At 40.1% G+C, this 17,944-nt stretch overlaps 1 protein-coding gene across 4 annotated transcripts in view; it reads left to right on the top strand.

Moving 5' to 3' along the window:
* The window catches only part of rps6ka1 (ribosomal protein S6 kinase a, polypeptide 1), a 62,377-nt gene that overhangs the window by 27,423 nt on the left and 17,010 nt on the right, over nucleotides 1-17,944 (top strand). For 3 of the 4 annotated variants that reach the window (XM_058089900.2, XM_058089899.2, XM_058089901.2), the window contains exon 2: nucleotides 193-237. In XM_058089900.2, coding sequence (XP_057945883.2) covers nucleotides 193-237 — 45 coding nt within the window. Of the gene's footprint in view, nucleotides 1-192; nucleotides 238-16,178; nucleotides 16,435-17,944 lie in introns of those variants that run through there. The other variant, XM_058089903.2, reaches the window with a different exon arrangement.

Below are 17,944 nucleotides of genomic sequence, written 5' to 3'. Positions count from 1 at the left end.
GAAGCTGAGGAGCAAAGTGTTACGGTGGACGTGTGACGCCCACGCCGTCTTGCAAATGTTCTCTCTCCTTCTTTGTCTCCTGCTCCTCCTCTTTTTGTGTGCACATGCACTCACACACATGGACGTGGTATTCACACACAGACACACACACACACACATACACTGACTGTTGTTTTTTTTTCTCTTTGACAGAATGGGCAGAGCACTGCTGAGGATGGAGTCACGCCTGCTGTCAAGGTAGGAAGATGGGCACACATGCACACACTTTGCACACACTTTGCACACACTGTAGCTCATGAAAGTGAGGGCATATGAACTTCTGCTCACTTATATCAAATATGTTTTTCAAAAGACTACTTCTGTACATTTCTAGTTATCACCACTACATCCAGCAGCTATTCATCTATTGTGTGTTTGTCTGCTAGTAATGCTGGAATGGAATGGCCTTTATTGTCATTATACAAGATGTACAACGAGATTGGAGAGCTTCTCCTTTCAGTGTAATAGTCAAGTTAAAAAAGTATACAAAAAGTACAGTTAAAAAAAGACAGATATACAATATATATTATGTATACAACTTTTTATATACATATATACAGGATATCCAAGATATACACATAATATTGCACAGGAGCAGACATATTGCAGATATATTAATTTTAGTGCAATGATGAATGGGTCTTAGTGCAAATAATGACTGGTGTATACAGATGAGTAAACGTCACATATGAGTGTATTGTATTGAGTGTATTGAGTTGTTAAATAAATATGTTCAGGGCTCTACATTAAAAACCAAAATGACTTGCCCATAGGGAATCCTTAAGGTGAGAACTACTTGCCCGAACTTGCCCCATGTAAAATGAAAAGACTGCCATAATGAGAATTTCAAATAAATAAAATAAATAATACCTTACACATCGTAGTCGTAGTAAGCAGTGATATAAGTTGTGCACCACAATGAAACATTATTGAATAGACACATTTGTGTACTAGTAAAGTGTTTTTAATCCAGAAAAAAAGCTCAATGGTCAAACAATAATTTGTGAAGCAAAGGTGAGGAAAATCCACAGAGAAATGGAAGCGCTAGATTTTGTAGCTTGTGCAAAATCAGCACTTGGTATTGGATCTAATGGGTGGTGTTTCATTGTGACCACTTCAAATTGTCACAGCAATGTGATTCACTCACCTGTGCCATCATTTGATTTGCTGCCGCTAATAAAATATTTGTTTAGGAGGCACTGGTTCATCACTTTTTGCTGTTTCCTTCAGAATTAGACGATGTTGGCCTCGACGCCATGATGGATGTTTTCGTAGTCAAACGATCGCTGATTGGTTGATCGCAAACAACGGGTGTGGGTAAAACGCGGACTGTGGATTACGGACCGCGGTCTAAATAAACGATTCTGATTGGTCCATTTCAAGATTTGCAAGGATTGGTTTGCAAATTACCACCGGAATTACGCAGTCCGTGTTTTACCAACACCCAACAAGAACCGCTTTAAAAAAAAACATGTATGGCATGCTAAAGTGCACTTGCCCGACGGGAATATCACTGATTGGATTTACTTGCCCCAATTTTGTTTTAACTTGCCCCGGGCCATCGGTACATCGTTATTGTCGAGCCCTGATGTTTATAAGGGGTTTCAGTTGAAATGTGAGCCAGGCCTCCGCTGGGAGATGCTGGGTGAAAAATGCTAAGCTAACTTCGGTTAGCTATACTAAGCGAACTAAAGTGAATTGATCTCAGTTCCTATGGTTTGTGAGCAGAAATACCAGAAATGACTGTAGTATGAACAAAAAATGCCTGATGGGTCGTGTTGTGGTTGTTTCACGTCCATGAATTAATTGTATTAATTATAGTTTTTTCAGTCTTTCAGTTTGAAGAGTTTCCACAAGATTTTGCGTTTAGATAATTCATTCATTCATTCATTCATTCATTTTCTACCGCTAATTGTCACTAGGGTCGCGGGGGGTGCTGGAGTCTATCCCAGCTGTCATCGGGCGAGAGGCGGGGTACAATCACAGGGCACATATAGACAAACAACCATTCACACTCACATTCATACCTATGGACAATTTGGAGTGGCCAATTAACCTAGCATGTTTTTGGAGAACATGCAAACGCCATTTTTTATCAGCCAATCCCGCAAATTCAGTTAATGCGGAAATCACAGGGCCCTATTAAAGTATTCATAAAACTGGAATTTCCCAACTTTAGTTGTAGGTAGAGCAATTAAACTCTAATAATTATACATAAAATGCAAAAAAATGTTGCTGGTCTTAATTGTTGGTGTGGTCCGATCTTCAAAATACAGCGGATCAGCAGCAGATCCCAATCCTGAAGATCAGATGGTGACATCCTTAATAATATATTTGAAAAAATGTCAAAGAAATAATAAGAACAAAATTAAAATATGTAAAACATGTTTTCTTAAGGGCCACACGGTGTTCCCCGTGCATGCGTGGGTTTTCTCCGGATACTCTGATTTCGTCCCACATTCCAAAAACATGCTAGGTTAATTGACGACTCCAAATTGTCCATAGGTATGAATGTGAGTGTGAATGGTTGTTTGTCTATATGTGCCCTGTGATTGGCTGGCCACCAGTTCAGGGTGTACCCCGCCTCTCGCTCGAAGACCCTAGGATGGTAAAGTCACACTTGGTTTGACACTTGGATTAAAGTAATTAATAAATTAAATTAAGTAATTAAAACTAAGCGAATCAAACAATAAGTAAATTTGTATATTATAAGTATATTAGTAAAAAAATGTAAATAATTGCCCCTATGTTGTAATTGTGCTTTCATCTACCTGTGTAATACAATGCATGTGAAAATCACAGTGTGCTGCATTGTGATTGTCACTGATCAATTCAGAAATTCCATTTTTAAAGGTCATGCTTGTGTTTTCTTTCTTGGCCCATTGAGAAGAAAGTTGTTTCTTTCCACTATGAATGTTAGCAACTGTGCAGCTACACTGGTGCGTCAGGGTGAATGCATTGCTGTGTCCTTATCTGCCTTGTTAGCGTACCGTGGCGTCACAAACACGCACAAGCTTGCAGCACGCTCGTAAAGAATGGATGAGTCAGACTTTTTCTATCTCTCTCCCTCTCCTCTCTCTCTCTCTCTCCCATTATTATTATTATTGTCTGGCCCCATGGAACACAATCCTATTTCCTCCTGTGTTATTCTGCAGAGGCACCATGTTTGGACTTTTTTTGTGTCCAGTCCTTAAGAGTGTGTGGTTAGCTCGTGTGACATACCTTCACCATATAATGACATCCTGTCACCGAGGGTCAGCACAAAAAGAAATGTGCTAGACTCTCAATTACCACGTCAGACACCTGGTCAGCATGTGCTCCAATCGGAATGTGTCAACAATATTAAATTACTGCCAGGTACTGCTGGAATTCTGCGTTACATGATGCTCTCATTTATTGGACTACAATAAGTGAGTCATTTATCCTGTCATGTAATCTAGTTTACTGGCGAGAGATTGGCCTTTGAACTTAACTGACAAATTTCCCAGCAGCAATACTGGTGCTGCTTTTCCCTAACGCAGGGGTATGCAAAGTGTGGCTCTGGGGGTATTTATGGCCCACAGCAATTTTTTAACCAAGTAAAGGAATAAAAATGGCAACAACAGCAATGATTAAATAAAAATAAATTCATAATAATTAGAGCAAAAAAAAGTTTGTAATTTTACCAGGAAACTATGAAAAATAAATGTAATTTTCGAAGCGTAAAGTTGATATATTAAAGGAATTAATGTGTTCACAATTTAAATAAAAAATATTTTTAAATATTCTAATGAGAAACGAAACAAATCAAACAAAACATAATAAAGATTAATAAGATTTCCAAAATTAAATCTAAATATTATGGGAATAAAATCATAACCTTATGAGAAACATTAAAAAAAAAATTTAGGAGAATATTGTGGAAATAAAAAAAATTCTAGGAATCAAAGTTCATTAATACACCTTTCCACCTATGTCTGCCGTAAACTGAGATGCAGGCTGTATTTTTCTATTGTACCTATTGTACTTTTTCCACTTTTCTGACCTCCAAATGTAGTTAGAATGTTGTATTCTCGTGTTAAACGATGCCAAAGTTTCAGATAATGAGGTTTGCGCATTTTGAAGTGAGTCCTGAAATAAGTTTGGTATGGCTCAAAACGCTCGGTTTCAAAGGCCGTTGTAAAACTTTTTCTTTGTGATGTCACAAAGTAGCGGTCTTCCTGATGGGCGTGGCTGTAGCCGCGATACACTCTCAACCCTCCGCTAGTTCTGCTTCTCTGTTTACGAGGCAAGCTCAGTCAGACGTTATTGAGAAAAATCTTTTCATCTGTCAACTGCATTTCACACGGGACTCATTAATTGTCCGTCAAACTGTTGCTGAAGCCCGAAACAGCGCGCTGTCGCCGGAAAGGTGCATTAATGTCGGACACACACCCACGGAGGTGGTGAGAACCACAGTGCTCACTGTCTGGAACACAGTAGTCCTGCTAAAAAACTGTAATGACCACATTTCTATGACTGATGTTGTGCCAAGATTGTCTGCAGTTAGTAAATGCGCCACCCTCACGTCCGGCTTCTGAGCTCCCCGGCACAAGTGGTGCTTCTGACAAAGTGTGTGCGACAATACATGCTCCTTTTGAGGTTGGAGGAGCTTACTATTTGAGTTCATACACGGTAAACCGGGGTCTCCAGCCATTAGATCATGAGGTGCCAGTAGCTCCGAAACACTTTTCAATTAGCTCTCCAAAGACTTTATTCATTTATTATCAACTCCTATTCCCAACTGAAGTAGAAAGTGTTGTTTGCAGTAGTTTGGGAGTGTGACCAATCACAACGGAGTGGGCGTGCCATAGGTGGAATAAATTAAAACAGATCATTTTGGCGACAAGTCCAAAACCAAGAAAATACAGCTGGAATTGGTGCAGATTCCGGAAGATCTAGAAAGTTATCTGTGCGGGTTATTGTGTATAGCTGCTCTACAGGAGTCCACAACTCAATTCAAAAGGTCAAAAAAATTATCATAGTAGATCCCTCTTTAAACACTTAAGAGGAGTTGCCATGGCCAGAAAATACAGGCGTCCCTCATTGTCCTCCACTTGTTAGCACATCTTGTTCTGACTGATGTGTTCAATGCAGCCTGGTTTCCGCAGCTACTCAGACTGTCACTAAATTTGCCTTGTCGTTGTTGTTTTTTTTTTTCATGAAGCTGCATTGGGATTTACAGCTTTTGTCTTGGCACAGCAGCATTGCGAGCCGTTGTAAAAGGAAGTGTCAAACTAGTTCAATTGTAACTTGTCACGTCTGTTATACTACAGTGATTATAAACATGAATTGGATTCATTTTTTTTTGTTTCAATTTTTCTTCTCTGGGTTTTTCCGCCCAGCTCATCTATGTCCCAGCGGTAACGACTAGCCTGTGCTGAGGCGTATTGATGGAGGGATCAGTACTCAACTGATCCGTGTAACCGTGGGGGATGTGATTACCCTGATTTCTCCCGAGTCAGGTTTTCACTGATCTTCTTTTCTCGCATGTGTGACTGTCGTCTTATTTCCAGCAATAAATCTTTGCTGCTTGAACAAGAGGGAAAACATTGTTTTTTAAAGAAATGAGTGAATTTGACGGGCGGCACGGCGATCGAGTGGTTAGCACGCAGACCTCACGGCTAGGAGACCAGGGTTCAATTCCACCCTCGGCCATCTCTGTGTGGAGTTTGCATGTTCTCCCCGTGCATGTGTGGGTTTTCTCCGGGTACTCCAAAAACATGCTAGGTTAATTGGCGACTCCAAATTGTCCATAGGTATGAATGTGAGTGTGAATGGTTGTTTGTCTATATGTGCCCTGTGATTGGCTGGCCACCAGTCCAGGGTGTACCCCACCTCTCGCCCAAAGACAGCTGGGATAGGCTCCAGCACTCCCCGCGACCCTTGTGAGGAAAAGCGGTAGAAAATGAATGAATGAATGAATGAATGAGTCACTAGGTGTTACTAGATGTCAGTAATGTTACATTGATGAGACAATAGCCAGGTAGTACTGTCCAGTAACCGGAACATGTGTGAGTTAATATGAAGTCTTTTCTATCATTAAGCCATGTAAAGGTGACTATAGGGGTGCTATTCCATGTCTAGCTGCCTCTAATAAGGTAATATATCTCCCTTGACCTTTAGTTAAGTTATTACACAATAAAGGATTACTTGATGCGACCCATAAAGCGTGACTTCATTTTATGTTAAATGCCTATATTTTTAACGTTGTCTGTGTTACACAATCCTCTGCGGAATGAGCTCCAACCTTGGAGGCCGGAGGGCAGGAATTAGAACAAATGTAATGCACCAGGGCATGTGGGTAATGGCTTTTTTTTTTTTTAACTGCAGCTGAACGGACCAATTAAGAAGTAGACACAGTGAAGCGGTGATAACGGGCATAAGTGAAGATGATGAGTTGAAAAAGACGACTGCTGGGGGCAAATGGTTGGATTAGAAAGGAAATAGGGCTACAGATGGACAGGATAGCACATGAAAAGATTGTCTATTGCTCCTGTGTATTGTGTTCCAGGGACCATCCATCACCTTATGTGTTTATATTCTATACAATGTATGTCCTTCTATGGCCGTATCAGCTCATTTCAGCCTCACTGTGGAGTATTTCTAGGACCTGATTAAATATTTACCACCGGAGAAAGTGTGTGTAGGCAGCATACATGACGAGTGTTTGAAACCTCAAGGCAAGCGTAGGGGCCGTCAAGCCGGAAAATGGCCAAGTCAAGGCTATGCATTTCTTCAGGTAGCCATCAGTGTCCTGCTCATGCGTGTGGTTGTCATGGAAACCTTCATTTGTCTGCTAAACGTGACCTCTACATTTGCCTAAGAGGTAGGACAAGCACTTAAGCCCCCCTCCTCCTCCTCCTCCTCCTGCTGAGTTGTTGTAGTATCTGCATCATTTTAATCTTGGTATCCCGGAGCGGTTTGAGTTCACATGTTCCTGATGATGAGTCTTTACGTCTTTGTAACATCGCTTAAGCTGCTTTATGTGTTGTGTCTTAATACATAGAGTCCTGCCATGGCCAATCCGCTTTGCATATTAACGTAGTAACTATACTGGTGGTAATTATACGTACTTCAGTGTCGTCACTCTGCTGTCCTTTCCAACACAGTTTTTTTTATACTTCATTTATTCATTCATTTTCTACCACTTATCCTCACGAGGGTCGTGGGGGTGCTGGAGCCTATCCCAGCTGTCTTCGGGCCAGAGGCGGGGTACACCCTGGACTGGTCGCCAGCCAATCACAGGGCACATATAGACAAACAACCATTCACATTCACATTCATACCTTTGGACAATTTGGAGTGGCCAATTAACCTAGCATGTTTTTGGAATGTGGGAGGAAACCGGAGTACCCGTTGAAAACCCACGCATGCACGGGGAGAACATGCAAACTCCACACAGAGATGGCTGAGGGTGGAATTGAACCCTGGTCTCGCTAACCACTCGACCACCGTGCCGCCTGAAAACAAATTAATGAGGTCAATTAAATCTATACAGTGTTAATATTTACTCCTAGCTGTGAGGTCTGCGTGCTAACCACATGACCACCGTGCAGCCCTTTTTTATACTTTGTTTTTTCAAATTTTTTATTTTTATTTTTTTTAAACAAAACGTCAACAGCAGGCGGCACGGCGGTCGAGTGGTTAGTGCGCACACCTCACAGCTAGGAGACCAGGGTTCAATCCCACCCTCGGCCATTTCTGTGTGGAGTTTGCATGTTCTCCCCGTGCATGCGTGGGTTTTCTCCGGGTACTCCGGTTTCCTCCCACATTCCAAAAACATGCTAGGTTAATTGGCGAATCCAAATTGTCCATAGGTATGAATGTGAGTGTGAATGGTTGTTTGTCTATATGCGCCCTGTGATTGGCTGGCCACCAGTCCAGGGTGTACCCCGCCTCTCGCCCGAAGACAGCTGGGATAGGCTCCAGCACCCCCGCGACCCTCATGAGGAAAAAGCGGTAGAAAATGAATGAATGAATGAAAACGTCAACAGCAATACAAACACACTCAAAACAAAAAGGGGGCACTGGATACACACAGCACACAATTTGGCTATCCCACATTCCCTGTCATGGAGTCATTTCCTTGATTTTTGTTCGTGAACTTTGTCCATTCACCTATTTTTCTCCACACATGTCTTCTTCAGTCCTCAATCTATGTGTCAATAATTCCATATCATGTATTATGTTCATCACACAAAGCCAGTCCTCCAGTACCGGGGGTCTTGGACTAAGCTTTTTTTACCTGCTACTAACATGATTTTATATAAATACCTATCTTCTCTTAACACAGTCTCCCACATGACAAAGTCTCACATGACAAAGTCACACTGTAACCCAAAATCCTCTCCATGGTTTTACATGCCCTCTTCCAAAAATTGGTGATAATTGGGCAGAACCAAAACACATGAGAATGGTTAACATTGACTGTACCACACTGACGCCAGCATGGCTTTAAGATATTTTTGTTTAATTTCTGGTGTAATGAAAAATCTGATTATATTCTTCCAGCAATGCTCTCTCCAGACCCGAGATGATGTTGTGGTGTTTTGGGTCATAATCATACCCAACCATTCAGTTTCTGTAATGTTTGTTTTGAGCTCTTTTTCCCATTTTTCTTTAATATATTGAGTATTCGCCTTTCCCTCCATTAAATTTTTATATAGTGTGGATACTATCTTGGTAGTTTTTGATTTGTAGGCAGACATTGCCATTTGAATCAGCCCGTGTCTTCTTCTATTTATCCAGCCTTTTATTTTCCTGTCCATAATCTTCTCTGTATCGTTCCAATTTGAGTATATGTAGCGCCAGTCTTCATCTTTTTATGGCTGTTCTTTTATGTTGAGCATCGCTAGTGGGAGTTGTTGAGCAACCATCTCATTTGTTGACTATTTATTAGCTCATTATTCAGGCGTCAGCGTCCTTCGTCGTTTAAGTAAACAAGGGAGATGGATCCAATCGAAGTGTTGCAGTCATTTTTATTGCAAATATTGATCCAAAATGTGGGCTATAGGTTCTCTGGAAGAGTCATATAGATGTAGGAATTAATGTTGTATGGTCCTTGTTACCATGGAACAAGGTCAGCTATTTTTTGGATGTGCACGTCATGTGATGCAGGGGATTTGGACGGGGAGGAGCAACATGGTGTGGAAATGCCAGATTGTTACATCACGATTGAAGTATGGACGATTCTTTTTTTGTTTGTTTTTTTTGTTTTGTTTTTTTTTTTTAATGAAAAAAAAAAGAAGTATGGACGATTCTGAATCGATATGCAAATTTGAATGATTTCAACTTGTTAAATGTGTGCCCATACCATGTTGATATTGGATAGTGGTCTATTATTAAGATCTAATATTAAGATCTGCATCTAAAAGCTTCGGTATGTTTTTACTAACAAATCGATGTGAGAAGCGAAGTGAGAATGTCAAGGTGACAAGCAGACATTCCGGTATTTATTTTTGATAACAAAAATGCTTGGAATATCTTGTTGCAGGATAAGATAATATTAAAGTGTAGACTAACTGTATGCTGGACCGTTTTTCTGTCTATACTAATACAGAAATACAAATACTGTACATTTAGAATGAAGAAGGTGAAGTGCATGACTGGCACACATTATTCCCACATAAAATGATGTAGGCAGGCCAGATCGGGCGTTAAATTTGTGGCTTATGCTATTGTATCCAACTTTGTCCATGAAAAGTTCCTGTATCCTTTTGTTAACTGTATTTCCTGATACATGAATGGTTTATGGCCGCATGGTGACCGAGTGGTTAGCACATAGGCCACACAATCAGGACATCTGGGTTCAATTCTCTGCTTGGCATCTCTGTGTGGAGTGTGAATGTTTTCTCCGGATACTCCGGTTTCCTCCCCCATTCCAAAAACATGCTAGGTTAGGGCCCTATTAAAGTATTCATAAAACTGGAATTTACCAACTTTAGCTGTAGGTAGAGCAACTAAACTCTAATAATTATACATAAAATGCAAAAAAATGTTGCTGGTCTTAATTGTTGGTGTGATCCGATCTTCAAAATACAGCGCATCAGCAGCAGATCCCAATCCTGAAGATCAGATGGTGACATCCTTAATAATATATTTGAAAAAATGTCAAAGAAATAATAAGAACAAAATTAAAATATGTAAAACATGTTTTCTTAAGGGCCGCACGGTGTTCCCTGTGCATGAGTGGGTTTTCTGCGGGTACTCCGGTTTCCTCCCACATTCCAAAAACATGCTAGGTTAATTGGCGACTCCAAATTGTCCATAGGTATGAATGTGAGTGTGAATGGTTGTTTGTCTATATGTGCCCTGTGATTGGCTGGTGACCAGTCCAGAGTGTACCCCGCCTCTCGCCCCAAGACAGTTGGGATAGGCTCCAGCATACCCACGACCCTAGTGAGGAGAAGCGGCATAGAAAATGGATGGATTAATGGTTTTGGTTGAGTTGGGGGGAGGCGCTGAGACAACCCCTTGGTGGTTCTTTGGTGTACTTAATGTTGTGGCTGTTGAGGGAATTCCTGAGGTTTTTTTTTGTGATCCAGGCTGCAAGTTTTTGCCTGTAGTCAACATCCCCGTGGTTTCAATGTGCAGCTGACTGTTTCCCTAAGAATCCACAGTGGACCAAATCACATCCTGGAGAACATCCCCACCCTGACAAATGGAGGGTGGATCTGATATTGGTGCAGTGATTTCAGCTTTTAGTTTTTCCTCTCAATCGGTACCTGTCAAACAAATCCTAAGAAGGGTGATCACGAGGTTGCTGCAAGGGAGTGTAAAGTCAAACATGATACCAGTGTGAGTGTAGAGCGAGAGAGGACTACAGAGAGAGGGGCGTGTATTAACAGAGTTTGGATACGCCTCGGAGCCCCACAGAACCAAACACTCTGCATTCCAGGGGAAGGTCAGGAGGAGGGGCAGCGGGGGCATAGAATAGGAGGAGTAGAGCCAAATGAATGATGCTATGGTCTAACCTGTATTTGTCACATCGGTGGCACCTTGGTAATTGTGTACCTGCAGCGATTGTGCGTCTATAAAATGATGTGATGACTCATATTCCAGTAAACATCACCACTTCACATCACTTCCATGACTTCCATCGAAGCGACTCGTGCAAGTGTCAACGCTTGACCTCAATATGTCCACCACACAAACCCCTCCCCCAACTCTTTCCCGTATCTCCACCCATCTGCCGCGTCGCCACTTTCTTCCCAGCCTCTGCAGCCGCTCGTTACACCCGATTGTCATCATGAGCGCCACAGCCAGACCTGTCATTTACGGGCTTTAACGTCGTGATTACACAATAAGAATCACAGTCACAGTTCAGTGGTTGAAGTGCGTGGACATGAGTGATGATAAGATGGGGGCACCAATAACACACAATCACACACACACCGTACAAAGGAGTTGTAATGGCAGCAAAACTGTATATTATTATGATATTATGACTTTATTTTGCCCAACTAAGTATCACAATACATTGGATGTAATTACGGCACTATCTGTGTAATTGAACTAATACAAACATTGTCATTCATTCATTCATTTTCTAGCGCTTTTCCTCACGAGGGTCGCGGGGAGTGCTGGAGCCTATCCCAGCTGTCTTTGGGCGAGAGGCGGGGCACACCCTGGAGTGGTCGCCAGCCAATCACGGGGCACATATAGACAAACAACCATTCACACTCACATTCATACCTATGGACAATTTGGAGTCACCAATTAACCTAGCATGTTTTTGGAATGTGCCGCCCTACAAACATTGTGTTACAATTTAAAAAAACAAATGATTTAATGTAAAAACATGCCTTATATGTATGTATCTTAATCATAGTAATGTTGAACACATACAAAAATCCATCCATCCATTTTCTATACCGCTTATCCTCATTAGGGTTGCAGGGGTATGCTGGAGCCTATCCCAGCCGTCTTTAGGCGAGAGGCGGGGTACACCCTGGACTGGTGGCCAGCCAATCACAGGGCACATATAGACAAACAACAATTCACACTCACATTCATACCTATGGACAATTTGGAGTCACCAATTAACCTAGCATGTTTTTGGAATGTGGGAGGAAACCGGAGTACCCGGAGAAAACCCACGCATGCACGGGGAGAACATGCAAACTCCACACAGACATGCCCAAACGGAGATTAGTGATTTTCCAAAAGTGAAATTTAGTGTACAAATACAATATATTTTGGAAATATGTACTTATTATTTCTGTGATTCTATACTATAATATCCTTATATTCATTTGAGGGGTGCCAATGAGGAAATCTGGAATTTTGTTGGAAGCTAAAAATGAGAATATTTATTTATAATAATTCATCACAAGAAATGACAACAAGATGCTTGACGCTTTATTTTTTGTCATTGTCTCCTCTTGTTTCTGCAACCAAACTTGTTTCAAAGACAACATTGGGGCGTACGACGAAAGCCTATTTTGAAGAGTAAACTTGAGCAAATAGCTCATATTTAGCATTGAGTGTGTCGGGTTCATTGGTGACGTATAAACACATTTAAGTGTTTGTCTTCTTCCTACTATAGATCCTCTTGGTCTCTTTAACCAGATGGAAATAAATGGCATGGTAGGTCCAGGGACTTTGATCCAATACATGCGTATACAGACACACACACAACAAAAAAACAAGGCGTGTAAACCAGGGGTCTCAAACTCAATTTACCTGGGGGCCACTGGAGCTAGGGTCTGGGCAAGGCTGGGCCGCATCAGGTTTTCCAAAAAAAAAAAACCATTTATTAAAAACAGAAAAATATCCAAACTTTCTCAGTGCTTTGGTTCCGATTTTCTACAATAAAAGCTCTGATAAAACATTCCACTGTTCTCAAATATCTTACTTTTTATTTTTCTGCACAAAATAAGATGAGAATAAATAAACAAATCAAGAATAAAGAAAATCAATCAGTAATAAATTAATATAATAATAATAATAAAACGGCAAATAATAAAAACTTAAGAAACCACATATAGTTGGTGGGTAGACAAATTATTTTTTTCAGATTAAAATGAACAAAGTATTATTAGAGCCCTGTAGACATGACAAAACACGACTATAGTCACATTTATACTCTTTTTATTTACAACATATTGTGCAACTGCAGGGTCTTGAGACACATGCTAACTCGCAAACTAGAGAGCTAGCGACCTAAACGGTAGCCTCCAAGTTATTTCCTTTAAACTTAAAAAGCCAAAAATTTACCACTTCCACACGGATAGGGAGGATAACTATTAACAGTTATTTAACCTTTAACATGAACATTAATCAAACGTAATAATTTTTTCTGGGTACATGATACCATACAGCATCCATATCAAACTTGCGCGGGCCGCACTAACATTAAACTTTCATATCAAGGCGGGGGCCGCATGTTTGAGACCCCTGCTATAGATCCTCTTGGTCTCTTTAACCAGATGGAAAAAATTGGCATGGTAGGTCCAGGGACTTTGATCCAATACATGCGTATACAATCACACACACAACAAAAAAACAAGGCGTGTAAACACTTGGGTACACACCTTGCAGTTGCTTCTGTGTGTGTGTGTGTGCGTGTATTGATTATTCCCATTCTGTGTGTTCTACTTGAAGGACATATATCATATATAGTGTGTGTGGTAGCATTTGACTGAAGCAAACGCCCTCTTGTGTGTGTTTATCATCAACAGAATATGCTGTTAATAGTAGAAGGTATAGCAGAGCTCTGCAGAACTACTGGGCAAACACACACACACACAGGCAGGTTGTGTGATGGTTTATCACCCAATTACCCAGCATGCCCCTGTGCCTCCAGGGGGCTCGAAGTCCTGGCTTCTGCTCGTATTGTACACTAAACAACGATCAGTGTCTCTTTATAGTTTATATAAAACCATTGACGTAATAAATGAACTGATTGCATTCCATTGCACATTCTGAAAAAAACAAGTTTTCCTCAATGCATCATAAAGGTTAACTCTTTGTGTTGTTTAGTCATCTTTAGCATTAAAGCTGTAATGTCTGTTAGCATTAAATGACAGGAAATAGCAAAGTAAAGGGCATTCCTCTGCATCCCTGAGCAGATAAAAAGTGCCAATACTTGAACATGGACTCATCCGTTCATTCACCTCGGCAGGCCCCTCCTCCATCCGTCATGGTTACCGCAGCGTCGCCAAGCCCTGAATTGTGCCACCAGAAGAGTGTAAAAAAATGTCTTTCAGCACTCGAATGCTTGACTCGTCACTGAGAGCTTCATTCAGAAGTCTTTCATGTTTGTACTCTAGTCGCACAATTGTGAAAATTTGTATCATTCATCACGTTGGTCGTTTAAGATACCTGCGGGGAGGTCCGTGACATTCAAAAGCTCCCAAGCCAACCCTTTCTTTAAAGGCCATAGTAATATTTTAACTCCGGAGATGAATGTCCACGCTGGTGCAAGAGAGGAGCACTCGCCTGTTAAAGTGCATATGGAAATGCTGCGTTTATGAACCATTTGTTTCCTTGTGTGAATAGAAGCCTTGCCGAGGCACTCCACTTCTTCTCATCTCACAAAGAGGACGCTGGGAGAAGATGAGGAACCCAGTTGCCATAGTTTCACACTGCATCCTCTCAGGGTCGACTGAGGAGAACGTGACGACCAGTTCAAGCGCTCATCCTTTATGGTTGGGATGGATGTACGTAGATGCTGATGTCGCTGGTTGCGGGAAAACCTTTTATTTGACATTCGGAACTGAAAGAGAGCAAATTCTTTCTTTTGGTTGCCCCTTTTTTTATATGAACTGAAGAGCCACCGTCAAACAAGCTTTGCCCTTTCACACAGCAACACGGCAATCTGCAATCAGACAATTACCTGTACAAGCATCACCGCTAGACACTTATAAGACTGCTAAACCTCATCCTTGAGGCCGTCCCGCCTCTGTTACGGCTTTGGTACAGTCTCAAAAGGTTTCCGGAATGATTTAATTCCCTATCTCCTTTTATACAGCACAGAAATACGGGAAAAAGGCACATATTGTACCCTGTTGAACATAAAAAGGGAACCTGGTTGCCATGTTTTGCATAAACTGTCATTATTTATTCTAAATTATTTGTACAAATTACTGTTAACGCTGTACATTGTTCATATTTGATGTCATCTATTTATTCTTCACATTATTATTTATTATTATAATACGGGAGCCAGGCAACGACATTTTGTTGGCAATTTCACTGCTGTGTTATTGTGCAATGACAATAAAGAAAGTCTATCTATTTATCTGTCTAAAAGTAGGTTCACATTTGTGATGGAAATTGAACCATCAATTATTATTATTTTGTATAATAATTGTGGTTAATTATATTTCATTAATGATATTTTTTATTTCAAAATTATTGTAAAATAATAATATATATAGTAATAATTATATATATAAATATAACATATAAAATATAAAAAATTAAATATATAATATATAAAAAATATATATAATATAAAATAATAATTATTATTGTAAATAATTTATTTTCAATAAAATTATTGAAAATATCAAATGCAAAATAGACATGATTTTCATGTTTTGCTGTCAGGTTATAAATAATGTAAATATTTGCAGCACAGGGGTTCGGTGTAGGTGTTATTTTGTGACAGTTTTGTGTATTTTTTTGGCATATGTCCCAGCCATGAGAGGTGGCAAGCAGGAGATATTGGCTGAGATATGTTCCTGCTATTTTAGTATGATTGTGAACAAGAAAGACTGACTGAGAGACTAACTGAACGCAAGTCTATCGTCATTATCGTGACGTCATTCTTGCTTGCATGCAGCAGAGCGCTACATCTCCACTGCAGCGGCCTGCCAGCTAAACTCTGATGACCTCATCACTTTTATTCCCTCTGCACTCCATCCCTCTCAAGCTCTCTTTTCCTTCCTCTTCGTGCTTACGTAGAGCGCACCCCTGCCAGGATAGCCATAATAGTGTCAACTGGGCCACCGCTGACCTGCCTATCATCTTACTGCAATCCTTCGCGCTATTAATATTCACGGATTGCTCACACAGGATTTCCTGTAGCATCCGTGCTAATCCCGTGCTACTGCGGGTTATTTCCTGTCGCGTCCGCTTTGCACACGTCTATGGAAATTTGTTATCAAACAAGTGGAGTCCACCCCATCGCTGGTGTTTGCAGCTGTCACATACTACTGCCATTGAATGCAGCAGGAATGTGATGATACTCATGAAGAGGTCGAGCTGATGGCACTTCCTGCTAAATGAAGGGTATTAACCTCATGTTGTTTAGCTACACCAAAGGGATCAAAGGTGGAAACAGACTTCCTGTCACAAATAACTTGCCAAGTGGATGGAGCTTGTGTTCCTTCAATGCTCATGTCTCATGGAACTACATGGCAGAAGGTCCTCTCTTTTTTATTATAAGATAAGAGATAAGATATGCCTTTATTCGTCCCTCAGTGGGGAAATTTGCATTATTTCTTGAACTTCACTTTTTTGGGGGGGAGGGGGGTGGTTAGAGTGAGAGAGAAAGTGAGAGTGAGAAATTATTATTCATTCATTCATTCATTTTCTACCGCTTTTTCCTCACGAGGGTCGCGGGGGTGCTGGAGCCTATATTATTATTATTATTTGTATTATGTTTATATTGATAATGTTTAAGTTTTCTATGTATTTTTTGTATTTTTAATTTTTATTTTTTTAATTATAAATTTTTATTTATTCATATTCATATGTTCGGATTTTTATGGTTTTGTATTTTATATTTTTTTATTTTATATTTATATTTTTATACATGTGTTACTTTATCTTATGCAATAATATTTTTCAACTTTAATTTTGGATTTTTACAAATTAAAAAAAAATTATGTTCCTATATATTTAATTATTTATTAAATTTTATAATTAATTTTCCTCTTTTACTTTTAACATATATACTTTTTAAATTATAGTGGTAGCAGATGGACCAAAAGTCCTAATACTAGTTACGTTATCTTATACAATTATTTTTTTCAACTTTAATTTTGAAAAAATTCCAATTTTAATTTTTTTTTTACAAATGAAAAATTAATGTGATGTTCCTATATATTTAATTATTTATCATTTTTTTTTTACTTTTAATTTAACATATATACTTTTTAAATTATAGTGGTAGCAGATGGACCAAAAGTCCTAATACTATTTTTTTCTTTAAGCTGTGGTCTATAAGTTAAAGTGTCCACAAGGGGGCGTGATGTTCCATTGTATACATGCAGGTCAGAGTTATATTTACTTCCAAGCAAAGACCCTAATCGCTGTCTCCATCTTAACTTTTTTTTATATAGTATATAAAAGATATTTACAAGAGCCTTTGTCTGGTGGGATGCATTGTGGATGTGTAGGACTGTCTCGTGAATGAAGTGTAACAGTAAAGCCACAACACTCACACATGGAAATAGTTGTTAGATGTAAATACTTTATGCAGTACTTTTTGGTGTTGTTGTGATCCTTTGGGTTCTACTGCCAACTCCTGTTTTCCTCTTATGGTGTCTCGGTGTAGTTTAAACCTCATCCTGGCTGCCCCAGGCTATGCTTTTATTAAAGCGTCCTGAATTAATGTGTTGAAGATCACATTTCATGGAGAGGTAAACCCCATCTGCACCTCTGCAGTCTCTCGTTGCTCTCATTCTAAGTCATTGCATTATCAGAGGACCCAGAAGGAACTATTTGCCAGCATTGCTCTTCATGCCTGATGCGGCATTTCCAGCCAAGTAGGAAGGGAAAGAGAAGAGATCAGGGTTTCAGGCTGGTAAATAGATGGAGACATTAGTAAATCTCACCTGACACATTCTGATGCCAGCCTGCAGACTTTGTGTCTGCACCCCTGAAAAAGGAGATCCTCTTTCTGGGAAACGCTGCATGGTTCAAAGTCACC

Source organism: Doryrhamphus excisus, linkage group LG14, assembly GCF_037039965.1.
Source record: "Doryrhamphus excisus strain RoL-2023G ecotype Guam linkage group LG14, RoL_Dexc_Guam_v1.1, whole genome shotgun sequence".
Lineage (NCBI taxonomy): Eukaryota > Metazoa > Chordata > Actinopteri > Syngnathiformes > Syngnathidae > Doryrhamphus > Doryrhamphus excisus.
The sequence above is the reverse complement of the archived record's forward strand: the minus strand, read 5'-3'. Positions and strand labels throughout refer to the sequence as shown.